This window comes from Podarcis muralis, chromosome 2 (assembly GCF_964188315.1).
Source record: "Podarcis muralis chromosome 2, rPodMur119.hap1.1, whole genome shotgun sequence".
In the NCBI taxonomy this organism is placed as follows: domain Eukaryota; kingdom Metazoa; phylum Chordata; class Lepidosauria; order Squamata; family Lacertidae; genus Podarcis; species Podarcis muralis.
Window position 1 is genome coordinate 49,718,901 of NC_135656.1, and position 22,311 is coordinate 49,741,211.

Below are 22,311 nucleotides of genomic sequence, written 5' to 3' on the forward strand. Positions count from 1 at the left end.
CCTTTTGGGCTGCTCGTTCCCTCCGCCACCGCCTCTGCTGCTCACAAGAGCAGGCATGGGAGCTGCAGTTGGGAGAGGCACAGCGCAGCACCTCTCCCAACCGTGGCTCCTGTGCCTGCCCTTGCGAGAGGCGGGCAGCGGTGGCGGGACCAGTGGTGAAAAAGAGCTTCTTTCGGGCCACTTGTGCCGCCGCTGCCTCACTCGAGTATAAGCCAAGGGCAGCTTTTTCAGCATAAAAAATGTGCATATACTCGAGTATATGCGGTATATCACTGTTATTTTTTTGTAGATATCTCTTGAACATATCCCATTCTGCCACTTTTAATTGGCTGCATACTAGATTTCTTGATCTTGTTTTGGTGGTGGTGATGATGATTTGATAAATTGTATTTGGGTGTGTTGAGGTAAAAAGGCAGAGTGCCACCATTATAAAGAAATCCGTACTTCCTGGTTATTCTAATACGTTCACATGTTATGGGGCTTCTCCATCTACTCCACCTACAAGCCACCAGGAATTGTGTACCCTGAAACTTTTGAGATGCCTAGAAGTAATCAATAGAAGGGGGAATGCCACTTTGCTGTTGACTAAAATTTCAAGCTTAGCCAGCAGATTTTAATGGGTGGGATCCATTAAAGTTTATTTTGTTCATAGAGTGAAAGTTGGGCTCATAAAGGGGACCTTTCATGAACAGAAGCTCCTACCAGAATGATTCCTCCCATTAAAACCTACTGATTAAATGAAATCTTGGACAGTCAACAAAATTATTTCCTTTCCCCATTTTATTTCCCTTCTAAGAGCTAATTGACTGTGTGCTACACAACTCCAATCTCTAAGAAATGGAGTTCAGTTCTTGTTTTTCCAAAATTAAGAGAATACATTTTCAGTTAGGAAACTAAATTCTTTTGGGCCATAGTGACAGTTTCTGTTCTGTCTTAGGAACCAACTGCAAAAGGCTAGATTTTATTAGTCACTTGTTTTTTGCCATTCTGAGTAGGCAAAGGACCTCAGTTAAGAGTGGATGCATCAGAATAACCAGGAAGTATACCTTTTTTAGAATGGTGATGATTCTAAATTGAAACTTTAAGTGGGGAATAGTTAAGCAGATTTTAGGTAAGAAATCTGTTAATTAAGTTCATTTATTTCGCTCACTCTCCCCACCCTGCAATAGATCATTCAAGATGGACTCGGCTGTTTGATCTCACCTTGGTGAGATGCCATGCAATAAAACTAGACTCATTTAGTCAGTTTATTGAGTTACTGCCAAGCCTGGAGTTTATCTCTCTGGACCAGATGTTCCGGGAACCTCCCAAGGTATGGTGTTTGGATTTTTTAAAGTGTACTTTGCTGTGTGCTTCAAATGTCTTTAGGTATGTGAAATATACTAGACTTTTGGTATGTATTTTTTAAACTTCTAATTAAAAAGTACTTCAGGTAACTGTTTTTAAACATTCAAACCATGGTTCAGTGACCATATTAGGAAAGCAGTAACATGAAAATGAAAACAAGTTCAGTACTGCAAATTATAGTAGTATAATTATTACTATAATTACAGTTTACACTGTAATTAGTATAAATACTGCAAATTATAATAAGCAATAATAATAATAATAATAATAATAATAATAATAAATTTATTATTTATACCCAGCCACTCTGGGCGGCTTCCAAAAGAATATTAAAATACTATAATACATCAAACATTAAAAGCTTCCCGAAACAGGGCTGCCTTCAGATGTCTTCTAAAAGCCTGGTAGTTGTTCTCTTTGACATCTGGTGCAAGGGTGTTCCACAGGGAAGGCGCCACTACCAAGAAGGCCCTCTGCCTGGTTCCCTGTAACTTGGCTTCTCGCAGTGAGGGAACCGCCAGAAGGCCCTCGGTGCTGGACCTCAGTGTCCGGGTAGAACTATGGGGGTGGAATGTCTGAATTATGTCTACATCGCTGCAACGATCTCATTTTGCTGGAATTCTTGCAGATCTTTATATTTCGCATTCCCCCTTTCTCTTCATTTGGTTTAATTTCATGCTTAAGAAAATTAGATTTGTTATGTCATGGAATCTCTTACTTTGCCCAAGACTGAACAATACAGGAAGACTATCAAAAACCAGAGAGCCATGAATAGTTTGCATATTTCAGTACATATATTCTGTAGCAATGTATCACACTTCTGTGAATCTGTCTGCCTTGATGGAGAGGGATTATGTAAAAGCTGAGACAGGCTGAAATAGTAGCATATGTTTGGGAAGCCTACAGCCTCTCACCCAGGAAAGAGCACCCCCCCACACACCTGTCCCTTCCTCCCTCGGGACTGCATATGGTACAGCACTGCTATATTCTACTTTAGAAAGACAGCTGTACCTCTGTATCATCAGAAGCTGCTATTCCAGTTCCTACCCTTATCTCAGGCTTGCTTGCTTGCAGGCTTGCTTAGCAACCAATTTGCACCAGCCTAGGGAAAGATGCAGATACTTCTCTGCTTGACATGGTGAGAAATCAAGGGTTAAAAATAAATGTGAAAACCTGCACAAGCAACGCTGACACAAACCCCACACATACATGAAGTAAAATAGAAACATCGCCACCCGATCCCACCCCCACTCACCACTCCCCCTCTACCTCTTTCCCCCTTTTCTTCCTAATGTAACACTAATGTCTCAGCAAATGAAACTGATCCATAGAAAATGTAACTTGAAAAAAGAGACATTTCACATACTTTTGTAAACCAAGAAATCTTTAATAAAAATACATTTAAAAAAGCAAACAAAAAATAAAATAAAATAAATGTGAGCAGTGACGAGTGCGGCTTTTGTCTTGAAACATAAATGAAGAAATATAAATGAGCAACAGCAAGGGATTTGGGGAAGTAGAGTGAGAGATGAAGGCCCCAAAGGACAGAGAAGGAGAGGAAGCAGAAGGCAAGGCAAAGCAAAGCCAACCACAGAGGAAAGTTATAGCCATCACTCATGAAATTTTATTCACTTGCTGTGCAGTCATGTGCATGTTTACTCAGAAGTAAGTCCCACTACATTAATGTTGCTTACTGTTCAGTAAGTAGGGTTGCATCCTTAGCTACAAACCAACTTCATATCCCCTCTTACATTTTCCCACAATTATGTATTCGCTTCCATAAATAGAATAAATTTACACAATAGATTTCTGCAAAAGCATGTTGTGCTTCCTTGTCTTAATAGTGTGATGACTCACAACACCTTCCTAATGTTACCTGTAGTGTTCTGTCTCTTCATATTGAACCAACTGGTAACCAGAAAGGTAGCGTTGTATAGCTCACAGTATCATGATTGACTTGTACATCACAACCTTATTGGTTTGGCACATGGGAAGTGTTCACTTGTCTCAGGGCAGGAGGTTTGAAATGGCCGTGTAGAGATTAGGAGCAATGTGGAATTGCTTGCTTCAAATCTCTTTGTTTAAGAAGCAGTACACTGTGGTGTATGTATCATGGAAGATATCGCTGATTTCAAACTGTGTTTTGTTTTGGAGCCTCTTGCCAGTTGCTGTCAACAATTTTTACTGCATTTCAGGGTTGTGCTCGTGTAGGTCTTAGTGCAGGCACTGGGATTGGTGTGTCCTCTGCTTTGGTCAGCAATCAGAACTCCAACAATGAAAACGACAACAATAATAATCACCAGAACAATAATGCCAATATACACCATAACAACCACCAGCAACCAAATGACCAGAACGAGGAGAACGAGCTGCGACAGGAGGAGCAGGTGGAAGAACAGCAGATTGCAGCAGAAGGTAAATGCAGGAAACAGTTTTATTTGTTTGTTTTTAGTACTGAACCAATAAATTGGTCGGCATCCATCTGTCTTGGGAGATAATGGAAGAGGGCGCCTTTGGGGGTGAAGTCAAACCATTGGAGAGTTACAGCGCCTGCTGTGGCCGCAGAGACCAATATGGGAGTCATGTTTTCTTTCAGATGAAGGCATCTGCTTGTGCTGATGCAAGTGTACTATGGCGTTTCTTCTTTCTGCACTGCTCCCAGCAGTCATTTCCCCTCTGGTCACTGCTGTGGATACCTGACCCCACTGATTGTCTCCAGGCGCTGCGGACTATTATTGGTTTATTGACCAATAAAGCACACATTAACATCTCCAATTGATATTCAAGCTATCAATGTTCACAATTATATTTCCTAAGCGTCTGAGCAATGCCTAACACTTCCATTGCCATAAAATGCTATAAAGCTATTCATTTTTATTTGGCATTAATAACACTTTTATCATTTCTCGTCAATATATAATGTTGCCACAGCAGGAGGACTTAAAACCAGTTAATCGTATTTTCTTCCTACTTAACAGCTCTAAAGTGACTTAATGCTCCTGGCATAACAACCACCATAAATATTATACAGTTAAATTAGTAGTTTCAGTTTTCATTCATCAGTTTAAATTCACTTTCTTCTTTTGGCATGAAGGCCTCCATTTTCTGTCTGAGAATGATTTCTGTAAAGGGCAGAGTCCTCATCGAAAGCTACAATATAGAAATGGATCTAAATGCCTTTCAGATTAGTGGAGATCTGCCTTGTTAAGTTTCCCGGGCAAAGACAGATGCTCCTCTATAGTCGCAGTGCTTTGGAGCCTTCCTAAGATTGTCATGCAATTATGTGTGACTAGCTTCTGCCTCCTTAATAAAGAGTGGTGTCTCCATCCTCCTTATCTCAGTCATTCTTATCTCTCTTTGCAGCACTGAATGAAATGGAGGAGGTAGCACAGGAAGATGGAGTGGCTATGGCAGAGAGCCGCAGTGAAGCCTCTGCAACTAATCAGGCACTTCTTCCCATGGAAGTTGATGAAGAACAAGCAGGTAACTTGTCAGGATCTCTCCCATCCATTTGCAGGCTTCATTGACTTACTACAAAAAAATGTTTGTTTGTTGCTTAGAGATATCAATATCATTTATTCTAGAATTAATAATGCAAACTATTTAAGAACTGTAAAGTCAGTGAACTTGAGTAATTCTATAGCCTAAAATTAACCACAGTATTTAGCGTTTATAGTCATTTCTCAGATGCAAAAAGAGTTTTGTACACATCATCTCAGAAATCTTGAGCACACTTCTGCTAGGTAAGCCACTATTATTACCTCCATATCGCAGATATATGGGCCAATAGTGATTTACCTAAGGTCAAATAATCAAGGCAAGATTTGAACTATGGATTTGCAAGCTCCAACTAGCTGTACTCTGACTGCCAAGACATCCTCTGTTGATTGTTAAGCTTGCAATGCAGGTGACTGGGGTTCTTGCATGTATTACCTGACAGTTATACTTTTGTGTAATTAATAACTTGTGAGGTGTTTAAGATGATCATATGCTGTATCTTGAGTTGCCTTGATTGCATGTGGTCTCATGGCCAGTGTTCCTCTCTTTGCAACCTTTTAATAGCGTCATAGAGAGTGGAGCCCCCAATAGGAGAACCTGAATTGGTATTAGCAAATTGTACTAATCACCCAAGCAGCTTGTTTTCAAACCCTTGTTTTACAGCACATTAGATATCTTTGTACACAGGATCAAAGTCGACTTGATGTGGGAGACTTGCGGCATGTCTCCAAACAGTTTCGGTTTTCAACTCATGCATTTAATTGGGGCGGGGGGAGCGGCTCATTCTCTTCCATCTAGGCTGTTTACTGAATCAGAATAGCACCTCCACCGTGTCAGTAGCTGTTTTTCCTTCAGGGCCAAACTGATGATGACCTAGTATGGTTTCCCCTGCAGGGGGAAGAGTAGCCAGGAGGGGGCGGGGTTTTGATCACAGTAATATCCTGTGAATAAAGTGTTAAGCAGTGCTTCCCGTGCTCCAGTCTGATTTGGAGCTCTTCACAGATGCGTTAAAGTCAGACCAGGAATAGTTGTGAAACAGTTCGTATGCTTCCATGCTGCTTCTGGTTTGGCCCTGAAAGTCTCTAAGATGTTGTGTGGTTAATTTCCTGTTTTTAAAAAGTTCCATTTGCAGTGTGCGTTCTAATCATAAGCAGCTATATTTGCTAGTTTGGAAAATAGCAGTTTGATCCCACAGTAGGCCATGGGCTTACTTCCACCCAGTGCTTCTCTGTTCGGTAAATGCTAAGGGGATATAAATGAGATTGGGTACCTCATTTGTTTGCCGTTCTCTTACAAATTCATCCTTACTTTAATTCGCTAACCTGCTTTTTCTCAAGAAGTTAGAGATGGTTCCATTTTGCTGCCCAATATCAACAGTGCGGAAATTAGTATCACCAGCTTCAGAGCTACCTCTTCATACATCACCACACTGTCAATATTTCCCAGATCTATTTCCAGTTTAGGGAATAAGAAATTCTAAAACTGAGTTCTTGCCATCATCCTGATGTTTGTACAACTAGATAAAATTCAGCATTTGAGCACACAGTTGTGTGCGTGCTTCAAATTGTTTCAGTTTTGATTCTGGCTGTGTCCAGATCCTTCTCCTTTGCTTCATTTTGTTACATATAATTTCTCCTCAGTTTCTTCCTTTGATCTAGAAAATGCTCCCCCCCCCCCCACTTCTTGAGGGCCCTATGCTGTACAGAGATGCCTGTACACATGTGGCGCCTTAGCCAAGGAGAGGTGATTGTTTTTCACCTTTAGAGAAGTCTTGAAGCCCACCTCTAATTGTAAAGATATTTGCTGCTGTGAGATACCTTGTGGCTTTAATTTTTCTTTGCTTTTTCCATGTTTGTGCAAGAAACAATAAGCACGTAGGGCAATAGCCAACATTGAATGGCCCTTCTGCCACCCACACATACAAATATTCATCTGCTCCTGAGGGTCTTCTAACTTTCTGGAGCAGATTTAGAGGGGGAGTGTAGAAGGATTGCAGGGGGCAGGGAATTTTTTTGTCAATTGTGTCAATTTGGCTGGCGGATGTACTGTTGGATTTCATCCCTAATCTCAGTACAGTGCCTGCAATTTATAAAGCACATTGTGCTTTCTAATTGCAGTGTAGATTGGTGGATTGTGAGGTGGGCTGAACAAATTGGTGGGGAAGGGGCTAATAAAGTAAGAGGAGAAGATCACAGCGTAACACTAAGAATAACTCCAGATCCAAACACAATGCAGTACATGTTGTGTTTTGTTCGTTCTTTTCTACTGTGTTGTGCATTGTTGGTGTTTGAGGGGAACTGTGAAGAGAGACATAGCCAGGTGTATGAGTGCAGAAGGTCCTTAGGTATGCCAACTAACCATGTAAAAACCAACTACTTTGTATGCATGTTTCGAAGGAATAAGTTGCTCAGTCAGGTGAATTAAAGCATCCTGATCTCTGGAAAGCATGCTAGTTTGTTGCTGAACTTTCTCTTCTTTTCCAGGGCCCAGTGGCCTTCAGCCAAATGTAAAGCTAGCACCTATTACTGTCCACGACTCAGACAGTGAAGATGAGGATGAGACTACAGCCACCTCAAGATCCTGTATTACAAATAGCATTGCACAAAATTACTCAGATGGAGAGGAGAGAGTTAGAGATTCAGTGGAAATCCGGGAGCCCTCAGGTGAGAATTTTTGCTTCTTCATACATGTCGTAAAAATATTCCTTGTTGTGTTACAAAGCACAAAATGCAGAAACAAGTTTTCTGTGGAATGTGGTTCACAGTGGTTGTGGTCCAACTTTAGAAAGATAGATAGATTTCCCTCATGTCCATTTCTGTTGTTCTTTCCATATTTCTGCAGATCAGCTGCAAGAGTGATGCCTTCTTACATGACAGTGGTGGTGTAGTTGCCACCAAAACCACTTGTGTGAGGTAGCTCTGTTGTAACTGAAATAGGCTACTTGGTATTCATAGTCCCTTTGATCACAGTTATTGGGTGGTTTCCATCAATTGGGTTGCAGTTCAATTTGTATTTCCAAATTGTACAACAGTTTGATTCTGGTTTGTGTTCTGTGGTTGGACTATACCGCAGTCCCCCAAGTTCATACATAATGAGGAATTGAATTCTAAAGTGAATTGCAATCCTTTTTGCATGTAGGCTCATTCAGAATTGACTGAACGACTTCAAAGGCTTTGGATGAAAACTTCCACATGCTTTGCTAAGATTCGACAGGCTAAGCATCTGTAATGTATTTCTCTAGCAGATTCCTGAGGGATTTGATCCCAGTTACCTTTATTTCTTCACGGCTTGTGTCTTTCATGCACAGCCTCCCTGCAACCTAAAGTGGGGACAAGGCACATCAGCAAAATATGAGGCAGGAGGCCAGGATACTGTAGACATTTTACTGTTCCATAAGCCGTACCTTCTGGTCAAAAAGTAGGCCAGTGTAAACTTGAGGGGTAAGTGCGTCAGGGGTGGGTGGGGGCACTATCAACATATCTTTTGAACAACTTAGTCCAGGAAGAAAGGAAATTATTTGAAAACTAAGATTCTCATAAATAAATGGCAGGGCTGTAAATGTTCCTTGTTAACTAGGTAGCTACCGTAAGAAGAAATTAGGTGCAACAACTAATTTGAGCCTGTTGAGCAGCTTGACTGTGTGCAGTACAGTGGGTCAGATTCAACTAAGTAGTGCCACCGGTGGAAGTGTGCACAAGGACTTCCCCATTCCTCCCACCCTGCCTCCAGTTAGCCCTGGGCAGGGAAGGAACCCCCAGAACCATAGGCAGGGGGAGAAGAGGGCAGATCACTCCATCAGACAAGTAGAAATGCTTGTGCTGACAGAGCAGTCTGCTTAGTGCTACGCTGAATTCCTCCCAATATGTTTAAACAAACAGATTCAAGGCGTGAACCTCTAGTAAGTGATGTAGCTCAACATATCTGCACAGTATCTTATCCTGCTTGGAATAACGTTGCAACAGTCGCAGCAGGTGTCTCACCAGGTTGTCTAGGGTGTGTTGATAACTAACGGGGTGCGTTTCCGTGACTTTCTATCACATCGTAGCTCTCTTCCCTTTTGTCCCTCTTGTTGTTGCAGTGAGTGGTAAAGGCAAAGCTCCGCTGCGGAAGAGGTGCAATGCCAGCCGGGTCAAACTGTTTCTTTCTGAGGAGAGCAGCTGCGAGAAAGGCTGTCAGGTCACCAGTGAGCAAATTAAAGCGGATATGAAAGCGGCCAGTGACGTGACAGCGGAAAGGAACAAAAGCAAGGATTGTTACCCTGGTTGTGGTGGCGGCACTGGGCCTCCGGGGGCCTCAGACACTGCAGCGTCTCCAAGCCCAGATGGTATGAAAACGGCTGATAGCTGCAGCGACGCCCCCTCCGCAGCAACAGAGGACTCTGGGAAGTGTCTCTGCAAGAGTGAAAGCTCCAGTGAGAGGGACAGTGAGGAGAAGCCATTGTGCTCCAGGTGTTCCTGCTATATGCCCCAGAACCAGCAAAGGAGGACTAATGGCGTCTCGGGTGGCGAATGCCCATCTACCAGTGGAGCTTGTGGTATGAATGGGCCAAATGTGAGAGGGGCGGAATTCTCCCTAAGAACATTACCAAACTGTGGCTCTTCAGGGGAGGCCAGCAATGGGAGGACTAATGAGAGAGTCTGTGGGACTGCTAATGAGGAACGGAGCCCTCCTTCACAGCAAGGGAGATACGAAATGGAATATAATGAAGATTACCCTCGCAGGCCTCTCACGAGAGCCAGAAGCAGACTTTCCCATGTGCCTCTGGTGTCTCAGTCAGGTATGGTTTCATTTATCCAAGTTTTGCATCAAAGCAGTGCATTATTGTCAAAGAAGGGCAAGGACCAGCCACATTGTCGTAATGTCAGAGCAGAAATGCAATTTTCTCTCTGTTCTTGTGTTGGTTTGTTTTGGGTGTTGATTATTGAGCACTTGCTCTTTGAGAGAGGTTTTTTTTTGTGGGGGGAGGATTCCTTCAAATACAAATACTTAGAATCAGATTTGAAGCCTGCTTTCAAAATGAAAGCATAAGCTTACTGATAGCTACTTGGTGAATATTGACTGGATTCTGTGATCACATAAGCCTTTGAAACTTCTCACCACACCTAAATCATATTGTTTCTGGTATATGTTTTTTCAAAGCATAGAGCAGTTCTATGCTGGGTTCAGCCATCTTAGGTGATGGGCCATCCAGGCTCTGGGATGCAGAACAAGTCCAAGTCTTCCTTCCAGTTCTTGAGCTGGAGACTGGGAGCGTTGCTGAGTGTAAGCAGAGAGCAAAAAGAAACTTCTGGCTCAGAACTGCATTAGAACGGTGCAGGTGCCACATTTATAGCCGCTTCCAGGAAGTTTTTATGAATACCTCCCAGTTAGGAGTTATTTCCAGGAACTGGGGCTTAACTGGTATTTCACCCATAAGAGGGAGCAACCTTCTGCTGAGGCTTTGTTTGGCACATAAATGGTAGGTTCAGTAGACTTGTTACCCAGCTCCCATTACAAAAATATATATTTACATAAAACATGGTTAAAATAATTGCAAGAAATTTAGGAACATATTCAATGAGAGCAGTGCAAAAGTCATATATTCTAGAACAGTTTTATTAAAAAAAAATACTTCTCTCTCTATTCCATTTATCCTATAATCACAAGGTACTATAGTAAAGGTAAAGGTACCCCTGCCTGTATGGGCCAGTCGTGTCCGACTCTAGGGTTGTGCGCCCATCTCACTCAAGAGGCCGGGGGCCAGCGCTGTCCGGAGTCACTTCCGGGTCACGTGGCCAGCGTGACATCGCTGCTCTGGCTCCAGGCAAAATTAAATCAAAAGGATCTCTATTCCTTAACCTGATTAAAGGCAGGACTGGTTCAGACTCGCTCCTAAATGTGTGCTTGTCAACAACCCGTTAGATTCCAGGAAATCATTCATTTTCAGTCGTTCCTATCAGAAGAGACATTTTTCTTGCTGCATACTTGTTCTCAAGCAGTTTTCCTTAAACATAGCAAGACCAGATAATGACTTCCAATTCAAGGTGATTCATTCCAGTTTGGGAGATCATCAACTAAGGTCAGACTCTTTCACCCAGAAGATCAGACTCTTTCGCAGGACACCAGTCGAGTGATGCTATCAATCAGATTGGCTCAGAGGAAAACTCCCGCTGTGACATAGGCATGGTTGCTTTTTCTCTGTGCCTGCTGAGGAGGTGGAGCTTCAGCCACCCAGCAGGCAGAGACTGAGCTGGAAGGGCATAGAGAAAGCTTGTCTCTTACAGCTGCCCTGAGGTTCCAGCTACATGGTAGAGGCCGAAACAAGCTTTTGTTGCTCCATACAGCTCTGAGCAGAAGAGGAATGGCGGGAGGTACGTTGTCATGACCCAGCAGGCAAAAAGGCAGGGAAAGCTAACACACTTCCACTACCCATCACCATCTCTGGTTTGTGCCAGATCTCATGCTACCTTTCAGAGATGCAGCTTAAGTTTGGGAGCAAGATCCTGCCCCTTAGGGTGGCCTCAAATTGTAACTTGTTGACCCTGGTCATATTGATGTTCATGTGTGTGCAAAGCAGTTGGGAAGATCATGTTGCATTTCTGCTTCTGCTCACTGCAGCGATAGGCCTACATCACCCCAAGTTAACATTCTGTTGACCTTTGGGGCACATTCTACCATACCAACATGCAACTGCATATGTGTACCTTTAAGCGATAGTGCACGTTTCCTAATGTGAATTAATTATCCTGTAATGCATTTTGTCTACCCACTTTGAATGATTGATAGGTGGAGTTTCCCGTTGTTGTTGTTGTTGTTGACAACATGTAATATGGCAATCCTACTGCATGTTTTGTTTAAAAGTAACAGCGTAAGCACATGTGTACTCATGTTCATCCTGCCTCCATAGTCTAAGGCTTCCCTTCATTTTACCCTCCAAAATTCAAGTGCTTATTTGGTGAGGCACCTCTTGCTTTTGCAGGTCTTTGGTTTGTTTTCCAAGAGTAAAATTACTTTGGGGGAGTGGGAAGAATTTGCACACGAAAGCTTATACCAAGAACACACACACACACACTCTTCAGAAATTATCAGTTTCATATTCTTTGCTTTAAGTACTTTGAATTATAGTAGTTAAAATAATTTATTTTGTTCACCATCAATACCTGAAATATTGAGATTTGCTCCTTTTCTCGGAGCGTTGAAAGGATCACTGCTGTTTTATATGGTGGGAGGAAAAGGGTGATGTAACCTAAAAAAATATCTTGGTTATTAAAACTGAAAAACAATAGTCACTAAACCTCACTTGGTTTAGTGACTATTTAATGATTGTTTCTCATTTAATGATTAAGGTCTATTAATTTTATTGCAACCTAAGCTAGAGGTTTTCCTAATCAAAATAACTTCTTACATGTTGTCTGTAATTCTGAGAGAGCCAACATTGTGCCCTCCAAATTTTGTTGGGCTCCAGCTCCCATTAGCTTTGATGATTGTGTTTGATGGGGGGGGTGAGAGCCCCCCAACATCTGGAGGGTGCTGTATAATTATCCCAGCTGTAAATGCAGGATGTTTCACATATTTAGGTGGGTTTTTATTTTTATTTTTTTAAAAAGAAATACAAAGGAAATTCATGCTTTGATATTATTCTGCACTTCTTTTAACTTAACATTTATTGAAATATTTAGCAAATGGCTATTTCTGCATATTCCCTGCATATAACAGGGAAAATTAGACAACAGGGCAAGGAAACATTTCAAAAAGAATGGGAAAAAATTATGCCGTATATAGGAAAGATAAGATGAAATAGTGAAACCAGTAGAATTGGAAATAAACCTCATAACGGGAAAGATTAAGAAAAGTGATGGATAATGAAAATAATAAGAAGCAAAATGTATAAGGAGATTAATATAACTAACAGTAGTTGTAGATGAATACAAACAGACAACAAGAATTGTATAAACAGGAGGATTTATTTGTTTATGGATATACTGTGGACAAATACGGAAAATGAATAACAAAATACAAAGTGGATGAAAATAATGCGATAAAATTATATGTGATATAAAAAACCCGGAAGGAGGGAAGTCAGTGCTTAGGAGTAAGTATAAATGTAAAATGCAACACATTATGTGTATGTGGAGTATGTAACCGGAAAACTAATAAAGATTATTTTTTTTGGGGGGGGGGAGAAGAAATATTTAGCAAATGACTGTAAAAACTGAGGTTGCTGATGGCTGATTTTTTGTGAATTAAATATTCACTAAAACAATTTAGTTGCCTTCTTGAGATCTCTTTGGACAGAATCCATCAAAATGTTGTTTTTTCTTCTCCATCACATATTAAGTAAAACAACCCTAATCATTCAAACCTTATAAAATCAAGATAAAAGTGGCTGTATTCCTCTGAGCAACTCTTTTTCTTTTTCACCTATTGAATTTGTTTCATGTAATATCCCAATTATAAGACTTGTTTTTGAATGGTGTGTGTCTGTAACCACAGTGCTTTATTGACATTTTCTGGCCATCTGAGTGTGGTGCATATTGACCTTGTCCTGCAGGGGCCCTGCAGACTTCAACAAGGCTGAGCCAAAGGCGAACTCAGAAATAGACTTTTTAAAATAAATAAACATTTATTCAAAAGTTACACTGCATTTTCAACCAATATATCCCCTCCACAGACACCTCTGTGATGATGGTGGCATTAAAATATCCTGTTGTACAATAAAAGAGAAAAAGGGAGACATGACGCACAGCATATCATCAGCTGTTTCCCATGCCCAGGTTTTCCTATTGAAGACACACTTATCAAAAGTTACTCAGCAAAATTAGTGCCCAAGTATATTTCCTATATTCTTCCTTATTACCCAAAGGAAGGATCTATTTTAATTCTAAGGAAATTAGGAATCCTAAATGATTATTTCTTCACTGAACTGTGTTTCTGTGGTTGTTAATTTTAAGTAGTGCAGTCTGTCTCCCCCCCCCCCCCCGGGGTGCTAAAAGTACAATGACTTCTCCAAGCACTGCAGTTCTCAAACCTTTTTTCTTCCTCCTCCTTGCTGTATGCAGGCAGGGAGATGATATTTATACTGCATGTCCCCTTCTCTTGTCTGCTTCAGTGAGCAGAGCTCTTGTAAATGTCACTTCCCTGCAGGTGTGCAGACCCAGGGTAAATATGCATTGGACGTGAATCTAAACAGAAAGAGCGCATAGGTCCTAATACCGAACTTTCCCTTCTCAGCTGTGCCCCTTTCACACCATCCAGCCACATTGGTTGTTTGTATTTTGTTTTAATGGTTTTATATAACCTTTCAGCAATATCTGAACAAAATACCACGAGGAACTAAGTCTTCTCCATCTGAACCACTATTTAGACAAATATTTTATTTTTGTAATCTGCTGGCCTACTAAGACTATGTATTTCCCTGTAGTGGTAGGAGTAGTTTCAGACTGATATAAGTAGATGATTCAAAGCTAGAGGCTGGAGCTAGAGTTTTGATAAGTGGAATTCATCTAACAAGATGCTCCCACTGGCAGTAGGGAGGGAGGCATCTTTGTTCAGAGGGCTCTTATTCCTCGCCCCCCCCCCCCCCTGAAATTGTTCTGGATACTTGGGGGACCCTTTAAAATGAGCCTTTGTTCGCAGAGGGGCAGATCTTAACCCATCCTTAAGGGTTTAACACTATTTGTTTTGGCTGCTGTAAGTCCTACCGCCACCTGAACCTCAGCATGTTTCGCTTTGGTGTGAGTTCCACTGAGCCCAGTAAGGCTTGTTTCCTGGTAAATATGCTTCAGGTTACAGTCCTAGAGCAATTCCAAAATCCACATGAGGGCAAGGCGTTCATTAGTACAGCCCAAATGACATGAAGTACTGTTCAAGTCTTTGTGTTCTCCAGGACCTCTTTATCAAACTTAGATAGTTAAACATATGTTTATTTGGATTTTGTGTGTGTGTGTGTGTGTGTGTGTGTGTGTGTGTGTGTGTACACACACACACACACAATGCAATATACAAGTGTATCAAAATGTATTCAGTATAAAGTAAACTGAAAATAACAATAATTACTAAGCACTGCAGGCCAGCTACTTCCAAGACCCTCATTAATCTAAGAAACCATTCACAATGACTCTGCTATTCCTGTTACAGCTGCTCACAAATAAGAAATGTCCAATCTTTTATTCATTTGTTTTTGTTCCCAGAAGCGACCAAACCAAAGCCCAGGCATTCAGTGAAGCGAAAACGGACGGCCGACAAGTCCACAAGCACCAGCGATCCTGTGATTGAGGATGACCACATCCAGGTAAGGCCTTTTTGAGCCCCAAGCTGGAAACCTGTGCCATCTTGGTGACAGCCTAGATGGATGAATGCCCCTAAATGCCGCAGAAAATGTTTTCGTTCAAGGTCTACTCCGCAATTGACTGTATTTTTTTAAAAGGGCACTGTCAAACTGAAAAATCACATTCTGTCTTAAGGGGATAGCAAGCAAATTCTTCGGTTTCATTTCAACAGAATTTACTGTAAGTTCTTTGTGTGCAGTGCATATCTGGCTTGTAGTCTGAGTATCTTTGCTGCTAAAGACCAGCAGGCAAGGAGGAAGAAGTTCCTCTAGTAGAATGGAATGTCAGACGATCCCTTTAACCATCCTGCTTGAGTGCCGTCAAATATTTCCACATCATTATGTTATGATGTTGCTCACACTCTGCAGAAGATGCCCTGATTTCACCACCATTGGTAAATGTTTTGTTTGTCTGTATGTGTGTGGTTCATGTAGTGGTCTTTAATTTTGAAAATAATTTCTCCAGGTTCTTACACTGAAATCAAAAAACCTTGTTGGGATCACTTTGACAAATTGTGGCATAACAGATCTGGTGCTGAAAGATTGCCCTAAAATGATGTTTATTCACGGTATGTATACTTTAATTGTAATTGTTGATGCCTGGGGAACTTGTATAAATTTTCATCAGACTTGGGACATCTCCAGATGCACCACAGGGTTTCTTGTTTAATTTTCTGAACATAACGGACTCTAGCCATTGTCTCCCTCTGCTCACAGAAGGCTCTTCGATCTAGCAGAGGCTTCTATGAATGGAAGGAGGTGGGGAGAGATATTTTCATTGTTTGTTTCCTTCCTTCTGCTCTCCCTCGAGGGGAAAAGTCTGATCCAGTGGGTTGGGGAACTCTCAAATAGCATGGGTGGTAGTGCAACAGGAGAAAGGGAAAATTGCAGCAACCACATCCCTCCCCTGGAGCAAAGAGCCTTTCACAAACCAAGAGGAGATAGTTGGATACAACCCTATCCATTTCACCAGCTATACTCCATGCTGTAACCCATGTGTTGGTAACATTGAAGTTGGGTTAGTGTAACACATGCCATGTGGGGTTGCTCTAGGACTAGGTTTGGAAGCTCCAGCTGGTGCTGAATGCAACAAGGGAGCATCTGGCCAACAATATATGACATCATTGTTAAAACAGCTGCACCTGCTGCCCATCTGCTACAGAGCCAGGTTCAAGGTCCTTGTATTACCGTATTTTTCGCCCTATAGGACGCACTGGCCCATAGGACGCACCTAGATTTTGGGGCGGGCGGAAATAAAGGGGAAAAAATTATTCCCCCCCCCCCCAGGCGAGCTTCCCCCGACCCCAGCCCCCAGAACGGCACCCAGAGCCATGCCGAAGCTGCATGCAGCTTCAGCATCGCTCTGGGAGCTTGCGGGGCTGGGGGAGGGGGAAGCCCTCCGCCAGCCTTCAAACCAGGTCGGTTCCGCCTCCCCGCTGTCCCCCGAGCTGGTGGGGCTCTCCTGAAGCCTGGAGAGCGAGAGGGGTCGGTGCGCACCGACCCCTCTCGCTCTTCAGGCTTCAGCGAAAGCCTGCATTCGCCCCATAGGACGCACACACATTTCCCCTTCATTTTTGGAGGGGGGAAAGTGTGCCCTATAGGGCGAAAAATACGGTAATTTGCAAAGCCCTGAACAACTCTGGTCCAAGCTACCTAATGGATCACCTGAACTCAGCTCAGTCACTTATATCCTAGCTCAGTCACTGAAATCATCTGCAGGAGCCTTGTTGATCATTCCCTGATTCGGTGAAGCTCATTTGACAACAAGAAGAAACTGCCTGTAGCGTCATTGGCCTGGTATTGTGGCATACTCTGCCAACAGATATTCAGCAGGCGCCTTCTGTGCCAACTTATAAATGCCTGCTGAAAACCTTTCTATTCCACCAGGCTTAGGCAGGCAATTAAGAATACATCTTTCCACAATAGTGAGCTGATTTCTGATTTTTACTTTTTGTTAGGGTTTTTAGTGTATGGCTTTGTGTATGATTGTTGTAATTGTCTCTGATATTTTTAATGAATGTCATTTTTTTAAAGAAAATAAATGCTTAAGTAATGACTGCTGTTAAGCTTCCACACTCCAGATAGGGTTATAATTTTGGGATAGGAGGAGTTGTCAGTGCTTCTAGATTCCTGGCAGCTTCATTACCCAACTTAATGGGCTAAAGGGTGTTCTTTGTTTTCCTTTTTTCTGGGCCACCAGAATTTTTCTGTGTAATGATAGAACAGGGAGGTGAAAAAGATAAGACAGCAGTGAAGACATAAGGCATGCTTAGATTAAAAAGTTAGTCATACTTCTCACTTTTTATGCTTTTAGTTTTCATTTCCTAATTTTACCCTAGGAAAGCAAATAAATGCAAATTAAGATTTTATTGTTGCTAAATGTGTACAAATTGGCAAAAGGACAACACAGCCTTTCCAACATTTTGTAATGTGGTAGGTTGTCTGTGGCCATAGCCCATACCCTAAACCTAAATACCTACATACATTATCTTACGGTCTTCACAATTTTCTTGTCCTGGAATATGTAGCCACCAGATGCCGCGTACTTAAGCACTTGAAGGTAGAGAACGCACCGATTGTCAATCGATTTGACTATGCTCAGTGCAAGAAATTAAATATGGATCAGGTACTGGATCAGATACTGCGGATACCACCAGAGAGAAACCGGATCATTTACCTTCGTCCAATGCAGCAGGTAGTCAGATGGATTTCATTTACTCAAAACTGTTTGTATTCCTCAACATCTGACTCTTGTGTCCCCCCCATATTTTTTTTAAATGAGAAATTTGCATGTCTAAGTGGGTTGTATGCAGTGGTGCTGCATTATCAGAAAACGATTTTGCATCAAGTTTTTCTTAATCCTCACTACTCTGATAAGCTTCCAATGGCACCCCAATAAAGCTGCTCCTGAGAACTTCAGAACCGAATGGGATAAGGTGCAGAAGTATTGGGGATAAATGAAAATCAGGTGCCCTGGTAAGTGTGCTTTTTGTAAGTGTTGGCAGAGCTTCGTTGGAAAACATGTACAGAATCTCTTCATCATATACATGCTATTTTGTTCCTTGCAGCTTTCTCAAAAGAGAAGTATGGCATATTTTATCAGGAAACTAGGAGTGATGATAGGACACAGCTTGTAGATGATGTCACTGTACTTTCTTCTTTTATTTTGGTTATATTCCATGCTGTACCTTTTTCTCCACAGGTTGACACACTGACTCTAGAACAGAAGATATTTAGTGGTCCCTACCCATACCACATCTGTGTAATTCATGAATTTAGTAACCCTCCAAATGTTCGTAACAAAGTGCGCATTCGCAGCTGGATGGACACAATAGCAAACATTAATCAGTAAGTCTCCCTCTGAATAGAACTGTAATGGATAAATATATATCTGAGTCAGAAAGGTCCTATGCTTCTCTCCCACCACTACCCCAAGGATGTTGTTGGATTCCAGCTTCCACCAGCCCCAGCCAACATAACCAACAGCCAGAGATTTATGGGAGTTTTATTCAAGCAAGAATTGCAGGTTCGCCTCCCCCTAGTGTGATGTAGACATCATTGCTTTTTGGGAATCGTTTAAAACCTGGTGGTGTTTGGAAACATTGGCGTAGTTATTGTATTTTTCTTGTGTGAATGCAGTGATTCACCTTAAGTTTTATCCTGTCTAATCTTCATAGCTATAAGGGGTCTTCCTTATGAGCCAGTGGAATGAGAGTAGGTTCAAGTCCAATAACTGTTGTCCTCATTATATTATCACAGCCTTGTAAGTTACTCCACCCCCACCCCCCAAGGTACTAGCCTGTTTTTTATTCTGAGGAGGGCCTGCATTTGGATGTACAGAACACTCCATCGCTCCTTTGTCTGCCTCTCTTATGAGTGAAAAGCAGGCATGGGAAACATTCTGAAGGCTAGAAATGAGTGATTCCTCCTTCCTCCACAAACCCATCTGGGTTCTATCTCCATCACACAGAAAAGAGCTTCACCTACTGCATACCCAACACATAAAAACCAAGCATGCTAATGGCAAAGCACATATTGCTTTGTCCCTTCTCCGCCATCTCCCTGTGTTTCTATGCTGGACATGTGGTGGGGGTGTCCTGCTCATCTAGCTTAGGAACCAAGCAGAGGAGTTACAGAATGTCTTTTCCATTTGCCGTTTGCCACTGGCTTACTGTATTTCTTTGCTAGGTGTGCAGGAGGTTTGTCTGCTGAGTGTCTAGCAAAGAAATACAGAATACTGGCCGCAGAAGGAAGGCACGCTCTGTCCTCTGCTACCAGCTCTCTTGCTTTCTGTGCTGGGATATTCAGGAGGGAGCGTCACTTTCTGGGGCCGGAGGGAGATGAAGTGCTTCCACCAGCATCCTGCTTGGTTTCTCCACAGGGCAGTATTAATCTGTGTTCCCGCTTGCACCCCAGTGAGTAAAGTGTAACCAGCGAGAAGGACCAGAGGCTCAAGATTGTAGCAGAAGCAAATTAAATGGTTTATTGATCCAAGATGCTCAACATGGGAACAGTAGAGAATTAATATTGCAGGTCTGCAGGACAGAAATAACAAAACATGCATTCAGGCAGTATGAGAATCAGAGATAGGAACTTAATATGAACCAGCATAATAATAGCATTGACAAAGCAATCAGTCAAAGCAATTTGAAAGGCATCCTAAGCCTATAACTCCTTGTAGCTCAGATTCATGTGTTTGTTTTTTCAAAGCCCTTCTAAGTTTCCTGAGCATTGAAAAACTGCTTCGTATTGCAGAGTAAAGTCCATCACCAATAATGCAGTGCTGAGGGTGCAGGGGAGGAGAGGGTGAATAAAAGATCCTTTTTGTGAACTGGAACAAGGAGGCAAGACAGGAAGCAGGGAATAAAGCTAGGAAATAAAAACAAATAAATGAAATGGGGTGAAATGTAAGGCATTCTGGAAGTGAGTCTGAATAGAGAGATTGGGTCAACTATTTTCACCATTTATGTCATTTTGGGTACGGAGTCAGCAAGTGGATTTGTAGATTATTCAGTCGTTCATGGGTGCCCCACAGTTCTTCTGCTGTAAAGTGTCACCAATGTCTCTTCATCTTCTTATGCCTTTGTAAGCACATTCCACCATCTCCAAGGCTGTAAAGAATTTGTTATTCTCCATATCACAGGCGTTTTTCCGCCTCTTACCAAAGTGTCCCTGTTACCAACAAATAACATTTGGGTATTCACTGTGCATCAACAAAATAAGTCTCTCTGATGTCAACATCCAATTAGACTTCCAAAGAAGTTACACTGAGCCTAGACTTTTCCACTGTTGTCATCTGTCTTGGTTGATTATTACTGCTGTAGGGCTCTCAGAATCCAGTGGTTTCTTGGGCCTAACAGATCCCAGATTTACAGGTGGGGAGGATGCAAAGTACCCTCCTCCACACACAGCATAGAAATGCAGTGGGCTGCCAGAGGTGACCAGCCAAGTGGTTAAAAACAAAACTGGATTATAACGTCTCTTTCTCAGACAGAATTCCATGTTTCAGATATTCCATATTTCTCATATAGAATTCCATGCTTACTCATATTTGTTGTTCTTGTTTTCCCCCTCTAGAGAACTTATTAAATATGAGTTCTTCCCTGAAGCCACGCGAACAGAAGATGACCTGAAAAAATACACAAAGTACCCCTGGGGGAGAGACATGTACACGTTAGAAGGTGAGCATTATAGAGACATTTGTATTCTGTTTCTCAAGCAAATACTTACTTTGAGTTCCAACAGATATCAGGGTAGTTGAAGTCTCCCATGCCATGACTATATTTATTTATTATTTTTAAATTTCTATTCCACCCTTCATGCAAGAATCACAGGGCAGTTTGCAATATAAAAACACAAAATACATTACATCACAATGAACAAAAACGATGACATCCCCCGATGCGGCTTAAAGGGCCATAGATTGTGAAATTAGCCAAAGGCCTTGAAGAAGAGGAATGTTTTTGCCTGGCACCTAAAGATATGTAACAATGCACCTGTCACTCAGACTCATACATAAGATGGCTTGAGTAACTTTATCCAAACCTGCATTGCACCCAAGTAGGATGCAAAATCAGCTCAGTCAGTGCTGTGAATCAGGTACCTAAATTGGCAGAACAGCAAAAATTCTGTGCACTCTTTAGCATGAAAACCCCATAAAGTAGGATAGCATTGTATTTGTTGCATGAACAAGTAAAAAAATACACCAGATAAGCAATTGTTTTAAAGCTTATAATTGCTACTGCTTATTTTCCATTTTGGCTATTGTATCTCTCCTTTTTGAATGTTTGGTAATATGCACTAGGAAGGCACCATCCAAGTCCTTGAGTGTCTGTAGCAGTAAGGTCACTGTTCTCTCTCCTACCATGTTTATCCCATATACTCTCAATCTGCCTTCCATGTTCCAATGGATTTCTTCACAAGTGGACACATCCTTTACATATAATGCTCCTCTTCCCCCCTTCCTGTTTAATCTATTCCTTTTGAGCAGGTTATACCCCTCAATTTCTACATCATCTCATGTGTGATGGTCAGGTGTGTACAGAGGTGGCAGGCCCAGTGGGTGCACTCAGTCTATCCACCTCAATGCACACATCTTACCACTGATCAAATACATGCACACACCTTGTTCCCTAGACTGGCCTTAAAGGCAGTTGTAGGTTGAACAGAGGGGATTACAGCTGACGAAACAGCATGAAAATGTCCTTACTTTCTTTCCAATTGCCTTTGCCATAGGTGTTGTGGATGGCGCCCCGTACTCTATGATAACGGATTTCCCCTGGTTGAGGTCACTCAGAACAGCTGAGCCTAATGGCTATGCCAGATATGACTTTGAGGATGATGAAAAAAGTAAGTGAATGCAAATATCTTTACTGATGAAGAACATTTGTGCTGCCCATCTGCTCAAAACATACCCAAAGCAGTGCCCACCTTTGACATGCAGTAAAGCTTCATTGAAATTAGTGGCTTTCTGAGAGAAGGCCTTGTGTTCCTCCTTATTCATTCAGATCTGGGAGTGAAGCTTTACTCTGTATTCCAGCAAGTCAGCAGTTACATTCTGCTAGGGCTCAGGGCAGACTCTGGAATGCACTAAGGTATGGAAGGCAAGTTGTCAGCATCAGGTGACAACAATTTTATTTAGAACGATATTTCCTAACTGC

At 42.0% G+C, this 22,311-nt stretch overlaps 1 protein-coding gene across 7 annotated transcripts in view; it reads left to right on the forward strand.

Moving 5' to 3' along the window:
• Window positions 1-22,311, forward strand: part of FBXO38 (F-box protein 38) — a 35,871-nt gene that overhangs the window by 12,211 nt on the left and 1,349 nt on the right. For 6 of the 7 annotated variants that reach the window (XM_028717529.2, XM_028717531.2, XM_028717530.2 and 3 more), the window contains 11 exons: window positions 1,170-1,312; window positions 3,543-3,762; window positions 4,711-4,830; window positions 7,329-7,508; window positions 8,924-9,622; window positions 15,015-15,115; window positions 15,618-15,720; window positions 17,680-17,846; window positions 18,354-18,499; window positions 20,729-20,832; window positions 21,887-22,000. In XM_028717529.2, the coding sequence (XP_028573362.2) occupies window positions 1,170-1,312; window positions 3,543-3,762; window positions 4,711-4,830; window positions 7,329-7,508; window positions 8,924-9,622; window positions 15,015-15,115; window positions 15,618-15,720; window positions 17,680-17,846; window positions 18,354-18,499; window positions 20,729-20,832; window positions 21,887-22,000 (2,097 nt within the window). The remainder of the gene's footprint in view (window positions 1-1,169; window positions 1,313-3,542; window positions 3,763-4,710; window positions 4,831-7,328; window positions 7,509-8,923; window positions 9,623-15,014; window positions 15,116-15,617; window positions 15,721-17,679; window positions 17,847-18,353; window positions 18,500-20,728; window positions 20,833-21,886; window positions 22,001-22,311) is intronic. The other variant, XM_077924441.1, reaches the window with a different exon arrangement.